Source organism: Lycorma delicatula, chromosome 2, assembly GCF_047948215.1.
Source record: "Lycorma delicatula isolate Av1 chromosome 2, ASM4794821v1, whole genome shotgun sequence".
Classification (NCBI taxonomy): Eukaryota; Metazoa; Arthropoda; class Insecta; order Hemiptera; family Fulgoridae; genus Lycorma; species Lycorma delicatula.
Window position 1 is genome coordinate 4,649,189 of NC_134456.1, and position 24,688 is coordinate 4,673,876.

General features: G+C 31.8%; 1 protein-coding gene across 1 annotated transcript in view; it reads right to left on the reverse strand.

Moving 5' to 3' along the window:
- Positions 1-24,688, reverse strand: part of Liprin-beta (liprin-beta 1) — a 387,502-nt gene that overhangs the window by 353,673 nt on the left and 9,141 nt on the right. Inside the window, exon 2 of the mRNA XM_075358203.1 lies at positions 24,584-24,686. Within this exon, the coding sequence (XP_075214318.1) occupies positions 24,584-24,686 (103 nt within the window). The remainder of the gene's footprint in view (positions 1-24,583; positions 24,687-24,688) is intronic.

Below are 24,688 nucleotides of genomic sequence, written 5' to 3' on the forward strand. Positions count from 1 at the left end.
AAACTAACTGGCTTTACTAGGACTTGAACGCTGTAACACTCGACTTCATTTTTTTTCACTAAACTGTTCTTTTCAAACGCTCACTGTAAACAAACTACTCGGCCGATTTCTGACCTGACACTGTTGTAACAATAAAAACAGGCAGCCAAATTTTATAATATTAATGTCACAGATCAATTGCGCCATGTAGTGGTCGTCTGTGAAGACTTAAAATGCGACCTCCGTAGATGGAAACAGAGGTAGCGTAAGAGGTCTGCCGACAGGCAAACCATCCGATAACAATGGCAACTAGCTTCAGTATAAATTTTTAATTAATCCATAATTTTATAGCCATAATTAAGTTTTTTATATTTTGCTCAATAACCAAGGTTATTAAAAAGTAATCAAGTGTAAAGATGTTGCAGTGTAAGATGTATGTGTAAATGGAAATAAGAATAAATCAGAAAACATTACTGGGGATGGGCTTACGCCCGAAAGCGCTATAATGTAAAGGATATAAAGGTAATGTAGGTTGTTTCTTTAATTCTGTGCTAGGCGGATTGGCTGAAATTCAATATATATAAAGGTAAAATATATGTATATATATATAAAATTCAATACTTATAATTTTCATTATGTCTTATAATATTCTTATATTTTTTCACTGATAAATTTTTAATTTGATTTTTATACCTTCGATAGAGCAATACAATAGTTAAGAAAATATAGAAAAAAAATAATAGTAAGAATAAAAAAATGTCTTAGCGAAACACTTAGAATGACGTTAAAAAAGAAAAAAAAACGATGAAGTGTAATGTAAAAGGATGTCGCTGTATAAAATAAGAAAAAGAACAGGTGGCGATTTGGCGGTGAATTTGACGACTGAAAAGTAGAAGCAAGAGAAGGGTTAAGTAATAGACGAAGACAGAAAACAGCAGTTCCACACCAAAAACAGATAGCGACGACATTGAAGTAAATGATACTACTCAAATGTGAACCACCACTCCGTACAGAACATCCATCTATTCTCAAACCAACCCTCCAGACCTACGCGGTGTACATTTTATAGAGAGACATATATATATATGAGTAGTATCAGACCATGCGAGTAACCTCTCAACAAACTCAAAACTTTCCTTTCAAGTTACAATATTCATCCTTTTACTGAACAAACAAGACAAACAATATTATAAACAATAACTTAGTTCAAACAAACCCCTTTCAACTAACAATATATTTTTTTCTCTATATTTCCTTCTGGCCGATATCTTTTCACATACGCTTTGCATAAGTTATTTTCAAAATGCGATTTGAAATTTCCCCTGTATTCACGAAGAGCTTGAAATATATTCCCTTTACCTTACGATAAAGGTGATTATTATTACCCGAAGGACCTAACTCATTCCCTTACCTTTTTATTTAATTATTTTCTTATTAAAAGAGAAAAAAAATTTAATTTATTAAACTCTCTCTTTTTCCTGTTTAGCCTCCGGTAACTACCGTTTAGATAATACTTCAGAGGATGAATGAGGATGATATGTATGAGTGTAAATGAAGTGTAGTCTTGTACATTCTCAGTTCGACCATTCCTGAGATGTGTGGTTAATTGAAACCCAACCACCAAAGAACACCGGTATCCACGATCTAGTATTCAAATCCGTGTAAAAATAACTGGCTTTACTAGGACTTGAACGCTGTAAGCCTCGGCTTCCAAATCAGCTGATTTGGGAAGAGGCGTTCACCACTAGACCAACCCGGTGGGTTAATTTATTAAACTAGGACAAATTCTATGTACTATCTTACAGAAATATTCAATGAATCTTGATTTAATCTCGAACTTTTCGAATTTCAACGCTAGATTTTGCCGAGAGGGAACCTAATGTCTACATAGGTGTTGGCAATGTCATAAAAACAAGCCACAACTACCACTAAACTAGTCGTAACATGCAAAATCGTCGTTTACGTATGATCGTAACATGACATAGTTCGTCTACATAATCGTTTACAAACCGTTGTTTGCCGTTCTCACTGTATAACAGAACTAGCGACATATGTCTACGCAAACAAGCAATTACGTTTCAAAAAGCCAGGCCAGCCTTACGTACCCGGCATCGGACTCAGATAAATACAGTCGCTAAGGTACGATTAAATATAATTTTATGACATTTCTCTACTCAAGAAAACTTTAATTATAATTCTTCTACGGAATAAAGGCCGCGTTTACGACTATAATACAGCGTAAGTAATGTTTCTTGAGCGAACGAGTAACGTTTTTCTTGTTTTACATTATCCGTTCAAGTCTTTATTACGAATGAACAGCAACTGAAGTATAAGAAAGACCAAATTAGAACTGCTTTCTCTGAGAATAATAACGTCAGTTTATAATGTACCGTCAGTTTTTGTGTTGTACAGAATGAAGATGTCACTCTTAAGGACGAATATCATTAATTTTCGATGACCTTGATGTCGATATGCAATATATAAGAATCGGTGGTGAAAGCGTCGACAGAAGGCATTAACTATTAATAAAAATCATTAAAACGTACAGAAATTAAACATCATCTATTTATCTACTTTCCCCTGAAACAAACAGCTGATGCTCAATTAGTTTTTTGATATTAATGAATTTTTAATATCAAAAGTAAGAATTTTTAATATGAAGAGTAAGAAAAATGCCAGACCGAGTAGAATTCGAATCCAGAACTTCCGGAAAGGCATAATGACGAAATAGTACGATAACAAATAACAAAATTAAAATATTTCAACAAACCTTATTCTCGCACGGACAGAAATCACATAAAAATGGTAGAAGAATGTAAAAAAAGGACACAGGTAAGAAAAAAAATCACATACTCACAAACGAGCTGACATTCAATAAATTTGTACCAAAACAGCGACCCATCAAAAGGCTGTGTCTCCAAAAACTACTAGATCTGAAGTAACCGATTAAAACATTTTGAAATTTGAAGAATTTAAAGTATATTTAAAAATAACAACTAAAAAAAACTACAAACTGCAGAAGACGAAAAACGAAGTTTTCCTCGTGTGTATCATAAATTACACGAACATTTCTCTGTTTTGCGAGAAAAACAACTGCCTTTAAAAAATTTACTACATAATATTAAAAGTATACTGTATGTATTCTAAAGTAAGGAACGAGTAAATAATGAACAGGACCAAGGAAGAAAGAGCACTTATGCGGGAAGTGCACAGAAGAAAGGTAACTGCTTAGGACTTGGGGTTGGATGAAATGAAATCTTGGCAACCGCATTGGAAGGGTCAGTAGAAGGAGAAAGGAAGCGAGGAAGAAGAAAAATAAAGTTAATACACGAGGTAAAGATTGGAAAATACAAGGGATGGCTTGGGTCAGAAGTGGATGGAGACACAGAAGGCGTACAGTTTATTACCAGCCGACAGGCAGAACACCAGACGAAGATGCGCTGATACGTATATTCATTACATCAAATTTATTAAAAGTTAAACAAATGAGTAAATAGAAAATATATTTTAAAAAAACTACAGCAACAAGGCTGGCAAGGAGGTGAATTACATTTCCGGTTTGGCCGTAAAAGTTACGCAACTCTGGCTACCGAGAGGTTTCCCCTCGACAAACTATAACTTATTTTTACACGGATTTGAATACTAGATCGTGGATACCGGTGTTCTTTGGTGGTTGGGTTTCAATTAACCACACATCTCAGGAATAGTCGAACTGAGAATGTACAAGACTACACTTCATTCACACTCATACGTATCATCCTCATTCATCCTCTGAAGTATTATCTAAACGGTAGTTACCGGAGGCTAAACAGGAAAAAGAGAGAGACTATAACTTATTATTAGAAGAAAGATTAAGTAGAACGTTAATATAAGTATGCAAAGACAGAATTATGTAAAAAAAAATAAAATTTTACTTTTTCAATAAAATTCTAAGATACGAAACCCACGATGACCGAATCTTTCCACTCCTTGCCCAATCGTAAGCAAACGTAAATCAATAACCAGTACTCAGAAGAATCTTACAAATTTTCATGGAAATAATTTATTTTGAAGACATCAAACAAAAAAATGAAAGGTTCATTATTATAAACACATAAAGCAACACGCTAATGCGATGGAACCATTTAATTAATAAGAGGTGTAGGAATTTGAGTCTACAAACGACAAAAACAAAATGGATTTTCTGCCCCCTTTCCCTTTATGAGGGTTTGAATAAGATCAATCACTATCAAAAAATATCTTGGCTACCTAAGGGGCATTAAACTATGTGAAAAAATTTACCTATCCTTTCGATTAAATTTTAAGATGCAGTACCCAAATACCCGTATGTATCTGTCCCCTTTGGCCGATTGCAACCAAAATATAAATGCCATCAATACCTCCAAATGCAAAAAAATCACGCCAGATTTTATCCGAATTAGTCCATCCAGTCGGAAGGTATCGAGTAAAAAAAGAGGCCAATATACATCCTTCTCATGCTACATTACATCTCTCAATGCTTAAAAATTGTGTTTTTTGGTTAGAGAAAATTACGAAACGTGAAGATCTATAAATCCTCGACATACAAAATTTGATCCGATTAGCAAACTTTCCGTTGTACAGTAAACATAATAGCTAGCATACAGTATTATTACAGCCGGAAGAAATAATTAAACATTAAATAAGTAAATAGCTACCAGGTAAAAGAGAAATTATTATAAACAACGATTATAACTCATCATAAAATTGTTTTTATAACTGTTAAAAAAGAAAATTGTAGGATAGAAATAGAAATAAATTTTAATTAATTTGTATGCTCACTTATAAGAGCTCTTTTACTAATATATATATATTAGTTAAAAGGTTTCACTTTAGTAATACAAAGACTTTTGTTGCCGTCTTTTGTTTCACATAAAAAATCGACTATTCTGAGTTCAAATAAAAAAAAAGAAATTTTGTCAGCGAGTAGAAACTAACATTTACGCAATTATTTTCATAAGTCATACTCAGTTTTATCAAACTTCCCACAAACATGTCATTTTAAACAACAATAGATTTTTTTTTTTAACATAAACAATAAGAATCATCCGGTATTCCCAAATGAAAAGGAAAATCTCTTCGTCGAAAAAGTCTGATAAATAATGTTTCAAATTTTTAATTTAAAGCTTCTTTCTAGAAACAATCCTCCTCGAGTGCAACACAAAAACAGCAATTTTTTCGAGTAGGTGACGGAACTTTATTTTTAAAATTGCTACTGGAATTGTTTAAAATCTCAGATTCTTTAATTTTACCTACAATCTAGTATAAAATTCAGGGTACTAAAAAAAGGTCAGCAGTCAACAAAAAAAATGTGATACAACATACAATTAATATTTTTTTTTGCAATACAAAAGATAAGTACTTATAAATAGAACGTGTTTTAAAGAATATTAAACCAAAACCGTGTCTTAATGCCATATACCATCACATGCTATTTTATACTTCATATAATGTCCCAAACAACTGTTTTAGAAGCGGTGAGCTTAAAAATGAATTTGATTACATAAATTTGTTTGAAACTTGCACATATTCCCTTTTATTTTACCTCTGGGACCACCGTTAGGTATTGCTTCAGAGGATAAGATGAATGACAAGTAGAGCGTATGAAAATGTCACGCCTGACCGGAGAAAAAAACACATATTCTCTTAAACTGCTTCAAATTAACATCAGCTGATTTACAGTAACATGCCATTTAATTTGAAAATAATCTATTGAGTAATATTTGAAACTGTTAACACTGTTGCTAAGTTACTGAATCCAACCGTAATGTTAAAACTACTCACACTATCAGCACGTTTCCAGTAGTTTCATTTTTTACTTCCTTGTACGAAGTATTGTGATCGTGAAAAATTTAAGTTTTCAGATTTCAACGGAAATATCCATCTTGACCATCTCTGAATCCATTTTGACTAGTTTCCGCGTGATATCTGTACGTATACATACATGTAAGTATGTATGTACGTACGGAACTCGCATAACTCAAAAACGATTAACCGTAGGATATTGAAATTTTGGATTTAGGACTTTTGTAACATCTAGTTGCGCGCCTCCCCTTTTTATTGTAATCGACTGGACCAAAAGTGTCCAAAAAAGCCCAAAATCCCAAACAATTTGGATTTTTGACTTTTTCTTAACTGCAGTAATAAGCACTCATTGAGAAACTATTCAAAGATATATAACAAGTGGTATTTATTTTCGTTGGTTCCAGAGTTATAGCCAAATAAAAGTTTAATTAATGTAATATTTGGATCTTACCCCGCGCATCGGTTCGAATCAAATTTCATCTCCTTTTTTTAATTAATTTTTTTTTACTTTTTTTTTAATTTAAATATATTTATTTCTAATAATTATTTACCCGTGATTGTAAAAAAACTTTTACAACAAATAATAATTAGTCAATAATAATAAAAAAAAAATATGAAAAAAAATCAAAAATTATTAGGGAATAAAATGTTGTATACTTTTACAAACGTGTATATGTAATTTAATAGTCGTAAAAGGAAGTCACGTGGTGTCCTCATCAGATTTTTTAAAAGTTTTTCTGCTACTTTGTAGTTATCGAAAAACACGTTAAAGTTTTCATAAAAATAATTCATCACACGACCAATTGACAAATAAACTGAATTCATGATCGACAGAAATTTTGAGATTTCTGGAAAAGTAATATTTTTTGTAAAAGTACACAGCAATCAATACTTGTTCCGAATATCTACAGAGCGTTCAGAAAGTCACTACGCAATATTCTTCAGAATGAAGTGGCACATTCTATCCTTTCGACGTCGGGTTGGTTCCCTGTGGGTTTTTTGGGCGTTACTCAGTAATAAACGAAGACGTCAGTAGTTGAGTTGTGATTAAATGTGCTTTGCTTAGTTTCGTTTATCGGAATCAATAGTTGCGAGAAACGTAATGTTTTTTCTAGTTTAACACATATTTCGTGAGAGTGATGTATACTGGTTTAGTGAAGCACAAGTTTTCTGAAAAGTTTTCCTAATATTCCTGCTTCTCACCGCAATGTAGTACGAACACTTATCGAAAAATTTTGAACAGGGCTGATATTTCATTCCAAAGTCTTTGCGTAAGAACACAGCAACAAAGACTAGGACTTGCATCCGCACATAAAGCTTAAGAAAAGAACTGAAACTTTTCCACTACAAAGTAATGTGTGTTGAAGAACTGAAACCTACAGATCATGCCAAAAGACTAAATTTTTTAAACGTTTTATCGATTAATATTCCGTTTGTATCCTCGACATTTTTTTTACAGATGCAGCGTTGTTTCATCTGGAAAGGGATATTAATTCACAAAATACACGAATGCGGTCGACAACTAACCCCCAGGAATTATACAAACAATCTTTACACGAAACGAAAATTGGAGACCGGGTCGATCTGGGTAGTACGCGCAATGTAGGTTAAATCTTTTTTTGAAAATAGAGTTAATTGTGATCGTTACTGTGTTATTTTAACAAACTTCATTAGTCAGTTAACAGAAGCGGAAATCAATCACGGTTGCTTTCAAAAAGATGGCGTCACAGCGCACACAGGTATGACAATTTCACGAAATGTCTTTGGTGAACGGATCGCCAAACGTACGAGACATCCAGTACATCGGCTGGTTAAAAAGTTTCAAATTGAAACGTGTGTAGTGTTGTATTGATGTTGAAGGATGTCATTTTCGACACCTTTTAAAAACTATTACAATTATTGTAATATTATCAGTTTCTATAAAAATGAAACAAAAATACAAAATAATAATTAAGAAAGTTCCGTAACTACACTTCCATACCAGTGCACAGCAACTTTCCGAACGCAGTGTATAATGACATAGTTTGTAATATGAAACAGTTTTAGGATTAATATTAAGGGTATATTTATAATATTCCGGAGCAATTTGTACATGACTGTACACTTATAAATTGTTTCTAGGAAGCGAACGGCAAACGGTGAATTACACAATGTTGTTGCAGTGCTAGTATGCGTTCAAGATACCTTATCATTTAATAATGACACAGATAAGAAATTATTTTTGCCTCGTTTGAATCGTCACACTTACGATTTTATATGATGCTTGAATGATTTCATATATTTTGAAAATTATATTATTTTGGAAATTAGCTATTCAATCGCGTCTTTTATAATAACTTCTCTAAACCAGATCTTTATTAGCGTTAATACTGTACCGTAGTAGTTTATTTTTCGGAGGCGTGCCGATGAGCATAAAAGCTACCTGTCGTTTTTTCGTCCATTCTCATTGAAAAAAAATTAGGTGTACATTTTTAGACTGAAGTACCGTCCCGTTAGCCCTTTCTGAAATACAAGTATCTAACCTAACTTTTTTTTAGGAATTAAAAGAAGGAATAGGATCACAGCACTATAATCGTCTTTTATGTTTTTTCCAGCCTTGTCAGTGATTTGTACCGAATTCTTTGTATCCATATTTTCTTATATTATTTTTATCATTTCTATTGTGTATCGTAATTTTTCATGTATGTTGACATAATGAGGTAAAAGAGAGGCTACAGAACCAAATTTAAGTAAAAATTAAGCAGTAACGGAACTGAGAAGATATGTATTACTCGGAAAGCGATTGACGAATCGCTTACATTAAAAAATACGTTAGAAAAAATATATAAGAAATTTATAAAATATTACTAGAAGCGATCGTTACTTTTTTCTTCTGGTACTGCAATTAGAGCGTAGTTGACAGATATTGTCAAGCCCCCTTTCCCGTAACAAAGTGTAACAGCTTCGAGTTTTCCTTTTTGTCTTGTTTTTTCTTTAATTTATTGATACAGCATCACGGACAAAAAATCACTACTCTGGCTCGACTTAAGTTGGCATATCTGGTACTAGTAGAACTTCTTCGATAATGCCGACCTTTGAGATGAACTCAGTTCATATCATTATTTTATCCTCTTTTATTCAGGAAATGTTACGGTTCGTCATCGAAAGAGCTAACTGCAAGCTTGTTTTTCTTTTCAAGAGGAATGAGATAGGTTATGAAAAACAGAAGTATAAAATGCCACAATTTTTCCAAATTATGAAAATTTTTGATAAAATTTTGAGGTAATGCTCTTTGGGATATATAGAACAAAAAAATGATGGAAATACAGAAAGAAAAAAAAGTAAAAATATTGAACATGCTAATACAAATACCTTTGTACAGTAAAAAAATGCAAGAATTATAAAGGGACGCCCACTGATGAGAAAATTTAAAAAGTTAGACGGAAATTAAAATTTAAGTCATAGAAAAAATAAATCGTACAAGATATATAGTCATTAGAAAACAAATTAAAAAAACAGGCAAGTTACAATATGAATCACCAGTGTTTAAAGAGAGAAAAAGGGCTCACTTTAAAATAAACACGTAACGCGACAGAAATTTAATTAAAACCAAAATAAAATTGTAACTCAATTCAAAAAATTATCTTTTTTGAATATATCGCCATATAAAACGACGCAAATTCTGTCCGCTAGTTCAAACTTACGACACAATGCTCCACAGCGTATACAGAAATAATGTGACGCAGTTATCCGAGGGACGTACTGGAATATCACCAAACGAGTTGAAAACTCCAAGAGTTGCCTCAATCCCCAAATACATACTACAAAGTAAAACTTCTTCGCATGCTAGATTTAAGACGCAGCATATCGTCAACTACCATCCAACCAACCGTCATATCTTCAAACCGTCATCGGCCGACGTTTGACAAAACATATTTGATCAGAACGTATAACACCATTCTTGAAAAGGAATCAATCGCAAAGTTTTGTTAGCGACTGCATAGACTCGTCAATCCCCTGAAATTTCTACCTATCTAGAAATCCAGCAAAAATTGGTCGACTAAATCCGATTTGTGTTCAAATTATCGACAATAATGTTCCGGCCGTCTTTAATCTGTTAAATAAGCGATCACGTATCAGACGACCTATAAAGATTATTCATGAAAGCTCGCATACACTTAACATTTTACCGGCACACAAGACAGGTATAGATAGAAATTTATGTTAACGCCAATCCGAACAGACTTCTAAATTACACCGAAAGATAAGAATGAACTTATAACAGGAAACTAGCTCGAAGGTCAGTCTTACATAAAACCTAACAGCTCAGGGTTTATTTTTCTAAGTGTTGTAATAACGGTAGAAATAACTAATTTGGTGACACAAATTCCGCCGTTTAATTAAAACATATTTAAAATTGGTCAACGAACAAGTCCATAACATTGTTTATTTAGCAGTTGATTTTTTATAATGCTAAAATAATGTATTTAAATTTATTTGTAAAAAGAAATCAATTTTTTTTTATAAGATGGCTGGGAAATTATAATGGTTTCTAAAATATTAACTATGTTTAGAAAAGTTAATACTAGTAGGGTAAGAGGTATTCATTTCTACTTCCTTGTACGAAGTAAAAGAAGTATTGTGATCGCTAAAAATTTCGGTTTTCAGATTTCAACGGAGATATCCATTTTGACCATCCCTAATCCATTTCGACTAGTTTCGTCGTGACGTCTGTCCGTACGTATGTATGATCTTGTAGAGCTCAAAAACGAGTAGCCGTAGAATGTTTAAATATTGGATTTATCACTGTAGTAACGTTTAATTGTGCACCTCCTCTTTTGATTGCAATCGATTGAACGAAAAGTGCACAAAAATGCCCAAAATGCAAAAAAAATTGAATTTTTAACTTCTTCTTAACTGCGGTAATAAGCTCTCATTGAGGGCTAATCAACGGTATATCATAAGTGGTACTTATTTTCAGTGGTTCCAGTGCTATAGCCAAATGAAATTTTAATTCGTGACATTTGGCTCTTACAAGGGGAAGGCACATCGGTTCAAACCCGACTTCATACACAAAAATTTTTTTTTCAAGTTTTTTTTTTAATTTAATGATATTGATAACATGCGATTGTAAAAAAATGTTACAATAAATAATAATTCAATAATAACAATAAAAATAAATAAAACAAATAAGAAAAAGAATCAGAAGTTATTAGTGAAATAAAATTTTATGTACTTTTCATTTTAATTCAATTTTTTTTTGCACAGGTTAATAATTATTAACAAATCAACACATTTAAATTTTTTTAAAAACCACTTAAAAAAAATACATATATATGAAATCTGATTCGAACCTAAGAGTCCATGGTTACGGATCCGACACGTTCTCACTTACACCACTTACTTAAGCGACGTGAAACAAAATTAATATATAAACTAAAATAAAATGTTGATACGAACACCACAAAAAAATGTGATACAATGTGGTAGCCACCACAATGCAATTGTGTAACTTTCCACTTTATTATCGATTTAAGGATCGCATCTCACTTTCAAATGAAATAAATTTATATGAAGTTCTGCAAAAAAAAGTTAATGTCATTTAATAGGCGTACAATAAGTCATGTATAATCAGATTTTTTAAATATTTTTCTGCCCGTTTATATTGATATTTTCCATAACAGTAATACTCGCTTTAAAAACGAACTTCTCTTACGTACCGTGACTAATATTTGTATTTTTCTAAAATATGATTTTTTAAAAATTATTAATCACCGCTTAGCAACACCCAAACAATCGCAGCTGATTTAAAAAATAATAATAAAATGAGAAGCATTTTATATACTTTAATACGCAAATATACAACAATATTATTACAATATTTTGATTTTACGTTAAACATCGCATCGTTTGGTAATAATTACGAGTTATTAGGTAATGTTATCAAACTCGAATTTTTTAAATACTTTATTCGCTTGTTTAATAACGGTTATTTACAAGATGAATTAGGACATTTAACCACGTTTTGTGAGGTCGTTCGCGAGATTTGCAAGCAATCCCACAAATAAAGGTAATAAACGTAAATAAAATGGAAATAAAATTAAGCATAGTAGTATCTAATGAAACAACCCCACTTACAACTTAAAACATGTAAAATTCCAGTCCTTACTTCAGAGGTTCTTTATCTTTTTCAGGTAAAAGAGATAAACTCTTCCCTGACACTACTGAGTGTCTCAGGGAAGTGTTCTCGGTAACTTGCTTTTCATATTGTTTATCAACGATCTGCCTCAAGTCTTAAACTACTCATTATCTTTTTCTAGACGATACAACTGTATCTGTATCTGAAGGTACAGATAGATAATTATTTTAAAGGAATTGAAAATTCTACGATAGCGGTTCAAAAAATTATTTACCGGATCGGTTGTAACCACCGCACGTTTAAACACGGTCATTCAAACCGTATGGTCGTTCTAAGTCTCTCACGTTTCTTCATAAATCCGCGAAACAAGCACGATCTCATTTCGTGTAAACTAAGAACGAAATAATTTACCCCATAAACTAAGAATGACTTCTCGCATCTTCGAGATGTACAAAACCGAGAATGATGTCAACAATGTACACCCTCAAGTACGATAATAGGAGAGAAGTAACGACCAATATCGAGCCGGATACTAATTTATTATCAATTAATAAGCAATGGCAAACGTGGCACTAAATATCATAAAATAAATCTAATAATATCTGTTTTCCTATATTCGGATACGAATCTTTATATACTTGTAAAATATTATTATCTTTATGTGGCATATAATATTATTAATACAAAATTGTTTACGAAAACTATTTTATTTACGTTTATTTCCGAAAGGTCCCCCTTGCTTTTGTCTTTTTAAACAACTAATCGATTTTTATTTACAAAATAGTTTCAGTATTCTTGGCCCGCTCGAGTTTGACTATCACTTTTGGTCGGCATATCGAAAGGGTTACCCATCCCTGATCTATAAAATTCATACTTATAGGCGTAAGATATTGATCTGACAGCCCATTTTTAGATCTTGAAAACTCATTCTGAAATTTTGATGGAGGCCCGAGATAATATTATACTTTAGACGAGAATATACGTAAGGACAATAACTATGACCGCATTAGGGTTTTATTAAGGAACGTCAAAGCAAATCAGTACGGTTTGATTTTGTTGAAAACGAAATCGTTTTTGATTATCCCGAGAGAATTTGTCATCTAATAAAACACCCAAAAATTTCGCTTTACGGGCAACAGAAATGCCATCGTTAATATTAATGGGATTCTATCAACGCGATCAGAAATTTACGTCTACCCGACTAGAAAAACGGAACGGTTTTATCCATATTTAAGTTAGACGGTTACAATCCATCAGATGAATAATTTTTGTAATAACGAAAAATGTTCAAGTCCTTTTAAATAATTATCTTTACTTAAACGGTCGTGACGTCTGCAAGGGAGTTACAATGAATGGCTCAAATTTTTGAGACGGGTCATTAATAAACAACAAAAAAGCAAGGGACCGAAAACACTTCCCTGAAGCAGTCCGCGTTCTACATCTTAAAATGAGTATACAACTTTTCCACGCGTATTCTTATCAAAAGATGAAATTTCAAGTACTTGTTTAGGATCGGTAAGGTACGACGACATAACCAATTTTAAGTAGTTTCTCTGAAACTATAGCTACTAAGATTTCTCATCGATTAAAAAGTGTGAATGAGTTACAGACATCGTTAAAAATTCAAAATGTAATCTTTTTCTTATCTTTGCATTTTATATTATTTTCCAAAAACTAGTAAACGGCTGTATCAATATGCTGAGATATACCGTAAATAAAAAATAAAAAATAGAAAAAATAGCTTATTTCAGCTAAAAGAAAAATCTGTTAAGGATTTGAATAAAATAAAAAAACAAATTTTATTCGCGTAAATATAACAAATTTATAAAAAACATTAGGAAAGAGAACATTTAGCACTAAACCGCATCATATCTACGTATAACAGAAAGATTAGCTGTTCTCAACAATAAATCCGTTTGTACAATGCAAAACGAAAATTTAAACAGAAAATGAACGGTGCAATACAATAACCCCTATATCTGAACACAAAAGGGGAAATATAAAAAAATATCATTAGTCTGTATTTTTTTAAACAACCAAATCCGATAACGTACTATGAAAGTATGCTGTTATCAGCAATTTTAGCAACCGTTTTACTTTCACCGTTTCATTTTTATTACTTTTTTTTTTTAATACTAATACACATCATCATCGTCACTACCGCCATCATGATTTTGTTGCTCGAACAAAATAAATATGCGTATATGTAAGTAAAAGCGAAATACTGTGGGCTAGAAAATATTATTGTTCAAAAACAGACGGTTAAAAAAAAGAAGATAAAAGGAGAGAGAGAGAGAAATTAGAAAGGATAGAGTAAAAAAAGATGAGAATAAAGATAAGAGAAATACGAGGGTGAAGAGGAAAACCCCTAAGGACGATGCAATGCTCTTTATTTCCCCTCCCGTAACGACGAGCCACACTTTGCATCTCTCGACCGACGGATGGATGCCGAGAAGGTCTCCTTCCCTCTTTCGACCCCAAAGCTCGATGTTATATCTGCATACCCCCTCGCCGTTCGCACAACACTAAACTCGATCTCTCTCGGTTCCAGCGTACAGCTCTTCTCTACCACCACTCAAAAGACCTCTCTATCTCTCTGTACACCGTTCAGTAGGTTATACTCCTTCCCCTACTCGCGGCGTCGCTTCTCTTACTTACACTACGGTACACTTCACTTCACAATCATATACTATGAGGCAGAGAAAGAGGAAGTTGTAAAGGAAAAGGGAAAGAGGGACGGATGAGGAGGCAGCAGCAGTTTTAATCAAGTTTCACATAGCAGTCTATGTCGGGCCGGTACGAATACTACGCCTGGCATAGAATATAGAGCATTCCTAGTAAACTCTACCCTAAACCTAGAGTAGAACAGAAGTAAAAGAACGCAGCGAACAACACGGTTAGACAGTTGACCGATTTATACTGTACTAAAAAAAAAATCATTCCACAATCACGGACACACCTTTTTGTCTTTTTAAATTAGTAATAAAACTACACGCTTGAAATTATATCAGACTTATTCTCTATATTTACCTCGCTACACCTTGCAAATCAGTTTGAAAGTAAATTCGAGACGCGCTTCATAATAAAGAAAAATCGTGGATGCTCTGATTCTATTTCCCGATCACTTTTATGTTAAAATTATGCGATATCATTTCATTCACTGAAATTTGTCTTAAAAAACTAACGAAAAGATAAATATTCTTTTTTTACTACTTCCACCATTGCTACGATCGTCCGGAACGCGTTAAAAGATTATAAAATTATCCAAGGTGAGGGTAGTCTCGTACAAGACCGTAGGCTACAGTTACAGAATTGATGTTAAATAAAATCGAGCCATCATAATTTTTTTTTTTTTAGTTATAGGAAATTATGAAACAACCTTTACATTATCGGTCCAAGTAAATAGTCTTTCTTTCTTTCTCCTGTTTAGCCTCCGGTAAGTACCGTTTAGATAATTCTTCAGAGGATGAATGAGGATGATATGTATGAGTGTAAATGAAGTGTAGTCTGACTACACTTAAATGAAGTAAATAGTCTGACTAGTAGTTACTAGCATCCAAAAAATAATATTTAACTCGAAACTCCATCAAACCGGCTTGGTGTGATAGTTTAAAATGGAAAATTTTGTCAGTCAAGGAGTGCTAGAACCACGGATTTTTGAAGATACAATAACAGAATTGAAATATTTGAAAACGGTATTTTATCAAAACTGTTCCTTGAATAAAATTAAATTTCAACCGATTCGAAAATTTGTACTTCCAGCACGATTTACAACAACTTTCCAACACGATCGCTAGACATTACGATGATGTTTTTTTTTTCATTTAGGGTTTTGTGAATGATAAATCGTACTCCATCAAACCGATTAAACTAGAGGGACTAAAAAAAGAGGCGATTACCTTCGCTTTCGATGAAACAAATTCACGTCATACACTAAACAAAGCCTAACCCATCAGGTTGGTCTAGTGGTGAACACACACGTCTTCCCAAATCAGCTGATTTGGAAGTCGAGAGTTCCAGCGTTCAAGTCCTAGTAAAGACAGTTATTTTTACACGGATTTAAATACTAGATTGTGGATACCGGTGTTCTTTGGAGGTTGGGTTTCAATTAACCACACATCTCAGCAACGGTCGAACTGAGACTGTACAAAACTACATTTCATTTACACTCATACATATGATCCTCATTCATCCTCTGAAGTATTATCTGAACAGTAATTACCGGAAGCTAAACAGGGAAAAAAGAAACACCTCAATGTTCCACAACGCCTACATCGATACTTAAATAAAGAAGGAAAACCGTCTGGGCATAAATGACAATCGATGTAAATCATATATTAGTTTTAATCAACGGTTAACGACGTTTAAACCACCCAGGGTATATACTATAGAATGTATATTCTAAAATCCTGATGTGTTTGTCATTAGTATTATTATTTCTTTGAAGATTCCATTTCATTAACTATAAATTATTATCATTCATCTCATTTTATCCTCTCTAAAAAACACAGTACATAAAACAACCGTAGCACAGAATACACCACTTAATGTCAATAACATTGAAAATCCGTTAGAAATAAAGACAGTTCACTTGTTCGACACACAAAATAAGTTATTTGATACTACAAATGCAGTTTAATACCATTAGCGGAATAAAAAATATATATTTGACTCGTAAAAGATAATAAGATAAGTTCGATCCCAACTTTTCCTATCAAGCCAGGCACATGGCTGTTTTTCAGGAGTGAAATATGTCTTGTCTGGTCACCTATAACAGCAATCTGGCTGTGGCACATAACATAAATAAATTTCGATAGAATCATTGAAAAGTCTTTATAAAAATAATTTGAAATTGATATTGAAAAAAAAAGAAAAAGTAGCACAAGCTGCTATAAATTTTATCTATACATGTCCTTAATGACGGCATAAATATTGTTTTATAAGTTTATATGTTAAGGAAGAAAAACTAATGTTAATAATATTAAAACTACAAGAAGGCTGCTATGAAGTGGTTTTAATCCTATCTTAATGATCAGAAACACTTTTAACCAAATAGACAATGTCAAACGGGATAAATGAGAAAAACATATTACAGGATACCAAAGAGTATAGTGTTAGGTCCGGTCTTATTTCTATTCTTTATTAATTATTTGAATTATCTTGCCTTAAAGGTGACATTACTATGCTGATAATGCAGCTTTATTTTTTGGCTTATGGAACTAAAAATAGAATTATATCGTATAAAAAAATTTCAATCGATTTTAAATTTACTAAATTAATAGTTAAATGAAACAAAAACAAAATATTTGAACTCTTTCAAATACTTTTATTCTTGATCAACCTCTACATTAGAATAACTTTTCTTGGAATATTATAGAGGAAGGTATAACTACGTGATAACTGAATAAACTACTAAAATTAAATACAACTGGGCTTATTCTTGATTACGATCTTTTATGGAGTCATCCTTTTGAAAGGTTGAAAAATTTGTCACCGGTTAATGCATATCTAATATTAGTTACAGCAGGTTTATCCTGGTTAGATTATATGAACCGTAAATCAGACGATATCAATCTTGAAGAAGACATTCATAAGAAAAACTGCAGGAGTGAATCACGTAACAGAGTCACGACCTCTGTTCTCAAGATATAAAATTTTATCCTGTACATATAAAGGGTGATTCAAAGAAACGGAAAATTTAAAAAATTAAATAATGTTAAAGAAAAATTTTTTTTAGGAAATGAATTTTATTTCATGTAATTGTACAAATGTTGCCATTTTAGGATATATACATTTTAGTTTATTTTTTAAAGATGACAACTCGCAGGTGACCTCATCTTCTACGTAAACACTCACGAAGTCTCTTCGTTAAATTGTTCGTGGTTTGACGTAACATCTCGACTGGAATTTCCACAATTGCTTCTCGGATCTTTGCCTTCAGTTCTTCCGTTGTAGCAGGTCTACTGTGGAACGCTTTGCTTTTAAGGTGACCCCGCAAAAAGTAATCGCAAGCTGAGAGATCAGGCGATCTGGGAGGCCATCTAATGTCACAATTTCGTGAAATGACACGTTGTCCGAACAATCGGCGTACAGCTGCCGTCGATATTCGTACAGTATGTGACGTTGCTCCGTCTTGTTGAAACCAGGCTGTGTTAAGAATCGGTGGAAATCTCTTTTGTTGTTCCACAACAAAGGTTTCAAGCACGGCTACGTAACGAGCCGACGTCGCTGTAATCGCAAGACCGTTGTCATCCTCAAAAAAATAAGGGCCTATAACACCGTAAGACGACATAGCACACCACACGGTCACTTTCTGGCTGTGCAACGGACGCTGGTGTAGCTGCGTAGGATTTTCTTGTGCCCAGTATCTGAAATTTTGCTCGCTAACAAATCCGCTGAGGTGGAAATGCGCTTCGTCTGACATCCACAGTTCGTTATCGTTTTTCTTCTGAAGCATTACATTACAGAATTGTGCTCGCACAACTGCATCGTTCGGTTTCAGTTCCTGGACGATCTGCAACTTGTACGGAAGGAATTGCAAATCCTTCACTAACATTCTTCGAACACTTGAACTACGCGATTGTAAAGATGCTGAGAGACGACGGATTGACCGATGTGGACTTGGTGTGACAGCATCTTGTAAAGCTTGAACATGCTGTACAGTACAGTACTGTATAGAACATAATGGACAATGCCATTGCACAAAAAAAAAAAACCAATGAGAACTTAAAAATTCAATTGAACGAGGCACGCTTTGCTTGGTCTCAGTTCATAAGGAAGCTTCTTTGAGGTGACTGGACCTCTGTTTTAATATCATATCCCAGGTTTCATCGCACGTTTATCAACGACATCGGCTAAACATTATCCTGCAATATCGTTTCTGCTGAAAATTTAATAGTTTTGGAACAAATTTTGCTGTTACTCATTTCATACCCAAAATGTCAGTCAAAACTGTTTCACATGAGCCGTAAGATATTTCTACCTCTTTAGCAACTTTTTTAATGATTATTCAATCATCGATTCTACAATTATCAATCAAAATATCCTTCATTTTGTCGATATTTTCATAGGTTATTGAAGTATTAGGACAACCAAAGTTTTGCCTTCTTCAATGTCTTTATGGAACTCTTGAAACAGTTTGTACCATTCATAAACCCTTGGTGTCAACATAACACCCTCCCTGAAAGTTTTCTCTAACATCTTCACCACTTCACTGAATATTAGTCTATTTTTAACCCAAAATGTAACCTCAGATACTTACAGGCATCACAAAACACAAAAAAGATAGAGTAAAGTAACAAATTAACTAGCCTCTTTTCACGGGAACAATGCCTTGCCAAAACTGTCTCCATTGAAAAAGGGGAATTATTACTCTTATTTTTATTTTACTGGAGGAGTCAAAACTTGTTTTTAAAATACTTTGGTCCCTCATGTTTTATAATGCTTTCTCTATAAATATCTTGGTATATACTGTGTGACGATTTAATTTCAAAAACATAACTTTAATTAAAAAAAGTAAATCTCGAACTGTCCATTAATGATTACATTTACTTTCAAATTACACCATGTGGATCTACACATGGGTTCAGATGGTATTCCCACTTCTACAAACAGATCAGGACTCTTTACAGGACACTCTTAGGATCAACAACCAGTTTACCAATCAGCAATAGTTAACTTTTTTCAGAGCATCCACATCATAATATACCACTTTCAATAGCTCCAACATTTCAGTAGCATTTTTTCTGATTTTCATACAAAATTCAATAAAACGCTCCATTGATTTGAGATTTATACACATATATGCACAAACAAGATAACTACTACTGGTAATGGTTCCATCCAAACCATCACCAAGTTTACGTACTAACAGCCATTATGAAGATCAATCTATCACACTTCATATTTTGAAAACTGTTGCTATATAATACAGCATCCTTGTCTCAATTTTCTTTCAATTCCCATCATATCTGTGATAGGAATGAACACACACACACACACACACACACACACACACATATATATATTTTTTAAATTCAAATAATTCATTAACTGATTGACTACTGTGTTAATAAAATGTTATATGAAATATAAACCACCAAAACACAGAAAATAGATAATTTAAACTTACCACATTAATTGCAAGAATCGATTTTCATGGGATCCCGTATCTTCAATTGTTAAAATTCTGCTACTATCATTCCAGTACTTAACACAGTAATTTCAGTACTGGACAGAAGAATTTGCATATACACTCAAAATAAATATCAAAATCTTTTAAAAAAGAAAACAATTTTGACAAAATCACAAATTATAAAATGTTTATGTTAAAATGTAATTATAAGATTAAATAACAACTGAAGATGTGGAATCTCACGAAAACTGATTCAAGGAATTAATATGGTAAGTTTAACTTATCTATTTATTGTTTTTTTTATATATATATATATATATATATATATATATATATATAATGAGCAACTAACTACATTAATTACAATATACATAAACATACAATTAAATAGAAGCAATGATAATAAAACTGAAACACTACAATACAATGAACAAATGGATAAAAAACGAATCCATAAAGCCAATTCTAAAAAAAAAAAAATTTTAATTATCCCTTTAATTGTTATATTTCATCTATGCAAAAAATAAAATCATGTTTTTCAATACGCTTAGAAAGATACAAGAACGTTATCATCAGTGACTAAATACTTAATAACAAAATGAAGTACTAATAGGTATTTATTATCAGTCTTCAATGTGTTTTACTTTAAACTTCATAATAACAAAGCATTTGATTAAAGTTTCTTCTATTTTTTAAATTAGTATTGTTACACAGATAAAATAAACAACAAAAACAGACCATTCCATTTACATACTTTACTAGCCCATTCACACACATTCCTTTTCTCACTCCCTCTCTTTCACTATCTCTCTCTCTCTCTCTCTCTCTCTCTTTCAACTAAAGTACACAAGCCAGAGATAAAACAATATTTTGAAATAGAGGGAGGACTGCTCTCAATAGCTTCTTTCATTTTGATACTTGTGTATTGTAATTAAAATAAAAATAGTGAAACAGTTGTACATACGTACATTGTCCACAAAAACTATTACATCAAAAATCTGAATTAATTAACAACAATGTACGTATCTGTTGCATAAAGATACACAAATTAAATCAGAAAAAATAACAAGAAAATGAATATGATTATCTATACTAATTTTAATATAAGACCGATCTATGTTTCACTACACTTGTGGTTTCAACTTCATTCATTAAAAATCTTTGATTTTTTTTTTTTTAATTATTAAACATTTTAATACCGGGGTGATAAAAATAAGAAAATTAATTAGCAAAACAGAACATAGAAAGATGTTTCAAAACGGGATGTATACTACTAAAGAAATATAAAATAAAATCAACAAAAACAAAAGTGAATTTAGATATAATATAAGAGGAAAGACTACAGCAAATGCATATGTAAAGAGTTGTAATATATAAGTTAAATTAGTAGTTAAAAAAAAATACAAAGAAGGATCAAGTTGATTGATGACCTGAAAAAAATATCCTAAGGAAACACAATGAGAAACAGGAATGAGAAACTAATCGCCACCTAGACCTCACACAGAAGGTACAAACTGCATTTACAATTTATAAATTTTGAAAAACAAATCAATTTCTCTTAGAAACATCATTTCATTTTAACTTTTCTAGCTATAACTACAGCAATATATATATATATATATATATATATATATATATATATGTGGACCGGACAGACGTTGTCCTGACGTGGTTGTTCTGTAATAAATGCACAACACATAAATATAAGTAACTTATTTAAGTTAAAATTATCAGGAATGTGGACGAAATTTCATTAATATGACTATTATGAGTTTGTGATTGTTGTATTATTGTAATGGTTTTATTGATTAATTATGTGTAGTATGGTTAATATTTATTTTCACTAAATATTGAGATGTCTGACGAAAATTGAATTAAAAAATCGAAACGTCGTAAAATTAATAATTAGTGTAATTAATAAATTTTGGTACTTACGTATTAACGCCACCGCAGCTACAGCTTTATTTAAAAACAAAATAGTCAATTGGATTTCGGTGAAAAATGGTCCGATATAGAGTTTAACAGATTCAAAACAGTCTCTTTATTAATTTTAATAATGGTTATTTATTTTATAAATATAATTTAACCAAACTTAACCTAAGCTCGCTTCGCTCACTAACCTTGACTAATTAACAGGAGTGTTTTGATTATTTAAATAATAAAAAATTGCAATAATTACTGAATTTATTAAATAAATACTCAAAAAATTACGGTATTAATTAGTCAAGGTTAGCGAGCCAAGCGAGCGTAGGTTAAGTTTGGTTAAATATATTTATAAAATAAATAAATATAAATAACCATTTATTGTTTTTAATTAAAGCTGTAGCTGCGGTGGCATTAATACGTAGGTGTCTAAATTTTCATCCACGTTACTTCTAATTTTCACTTAAGATCATTTTAAAAAAGCATCTCCTACATTTTTTTTTTATTTAATAATTTTGAAGTATAATAACCATGTGATAGCTTAATTAATCAATTAATAAAAAAATTAAAGCACTGTAAAAAAAAGCATTTTTCTCATTCTTTATTTTAACATCTATTTTACCAAATTTTAGATAATTGTAAATTATAAACAATTTTAGAACATTTTTTATAAAATTAATCAGCTACAAAAATTATAACTTCAATTTTTTAAATATACTTTAAACTATATTATAAGTAACTTATATTTTAATTTTATAAATGTTATAATTTATTTTACAAACTTAAATTTTTATTTTCAAAGAGCCGTTCAATACTTCATAAGTTGCATACAGTCAAATTTGAATTTGTAGGTTAAGTTGATTATTGAATGCACGTGTATACATCATTAAAATTCATGTAAAATACTCACTTCAATACTGCACCTTACAAATTTACACAATGTACATTTTTTAATTAAACTTTAAAACGTTATTTCAATAAATAATAATATAATATAATATTCTCAATAAGCGCGCAATTCTAGCAGACTCGGCAATGCTTCGCTATTGCTAGATCTGAGTATACATACAGATTAAATGACAACAATTGAAAGTTTCATAAAACCTTAAAAACAATGAACATTAGGAACTTCACAAAATTTAACCTTTCACTTTATAAAAGTCAGAAGATAAATAAATCAAAATGGCAAAACAACAGCACTACCTATCGGATTTAATTCACACCATTCTCTAATCACAGTATTCGGTGGAAAATAATTTTTTAACGATAAGGGTTGTGGCTGCAAAATCATTACAATTAATACTCAACATCAAGAAACTTATAAAACATTATGGAACCTTATAAAATTTAACCTTTCACTTTATAAAAGTCAGAATGTAAATAAATCCAATTGTCAGAACACCACTACCTATCGGATTTAATTCAAACTACTCTCTAAACACAGTAGACCGTTAAAAATACAAATTTTAATGTAATAACAACATTAAGCTATGACGCAAGTAACTGATATGCGAAAAAGCAACAAAATAAAAAAAATTCCTAGAATCCGATCGCACCACCAACTACCAGTTCTGACTGATACACCAAATATTAAAAAAATTCTAAAACGCGATCGCAGCACTGCCTACCGGATTTAATTGTGAACCTTAACCATCGCAAGATCAACAACATCAATAAACAACAGATCAATAAATAAATAAATTAATTAAAAAAACATTTTCTATCGGATCAAATTGTGAATCTAAACCATTCTCGAATCAACTTAATCACACACAAAAACTTTCATCAAAATCGATCCAGCCGTTTAGGAGGAGTTCAGTTACATACACACGCACACAAGAAATATATATATAAAGATAGGTATGTGTGTGTTTTCAAAAGTAAAAGCATCACATGTAATACTTCTTAGGAAACAGTTTAACAGTTTCTCACTGCCTTCTTCACTAAAAGAACTTATGACTATACCAGAAATGCTTTCCACAAATGTTTTGAGGATTGAAAGAAACACTGGCATAAGCGTGTCTTACTTAGGAATTCTCTGAAGGGGACAATATTAGTATAGAAGAATACATAAATTCTTTTCAATAAAAATTAAAATTCTCGTTATCTTTTATCATACCACATACCCTTTGGGAACAGTGTTTGTTTCATTTCGTAGTTATTGTGTATGTATATTCCTGTTAATTTTTTTATAATTTTACCTATATGCCCAATTAATTCAAGGTACAGATAAGAAAACTTTTAGGGTTTTTACAAAATCTTTATATTCTACATGATATAACCCGAATCTATAGACTTATCCAGTAACTGTGTCATATGCCATACCTGATATTGTGCTTATTTAAAAAAACTATATTACATGATTGCTCATAATACATAAATACATCTTCTAAACTATAAAACAGTAAATAAAAGACCAAACACAAGATACCCAGTTCAAAAGATGATAACAGTAGCCAGCCATGACTATTAAAAATGTTGTTTTCATTAAGTCAAATATGGCAGAAAAGACAGTAATACATTTCATTTAATAAAAGTATATTTAAAACAATACAATTAAATAAATCAATTAACAAACAGCATAACAACAATAATAAATAACATACCAGAAATGATTCCATCCATCTGTTGTAAAGCAGCTTCAAGTAACTTGCTAGCTTCTGTATGTGGGCTATCCAATTCTGGAGCCTGATCTTGTGATTTACCCATCT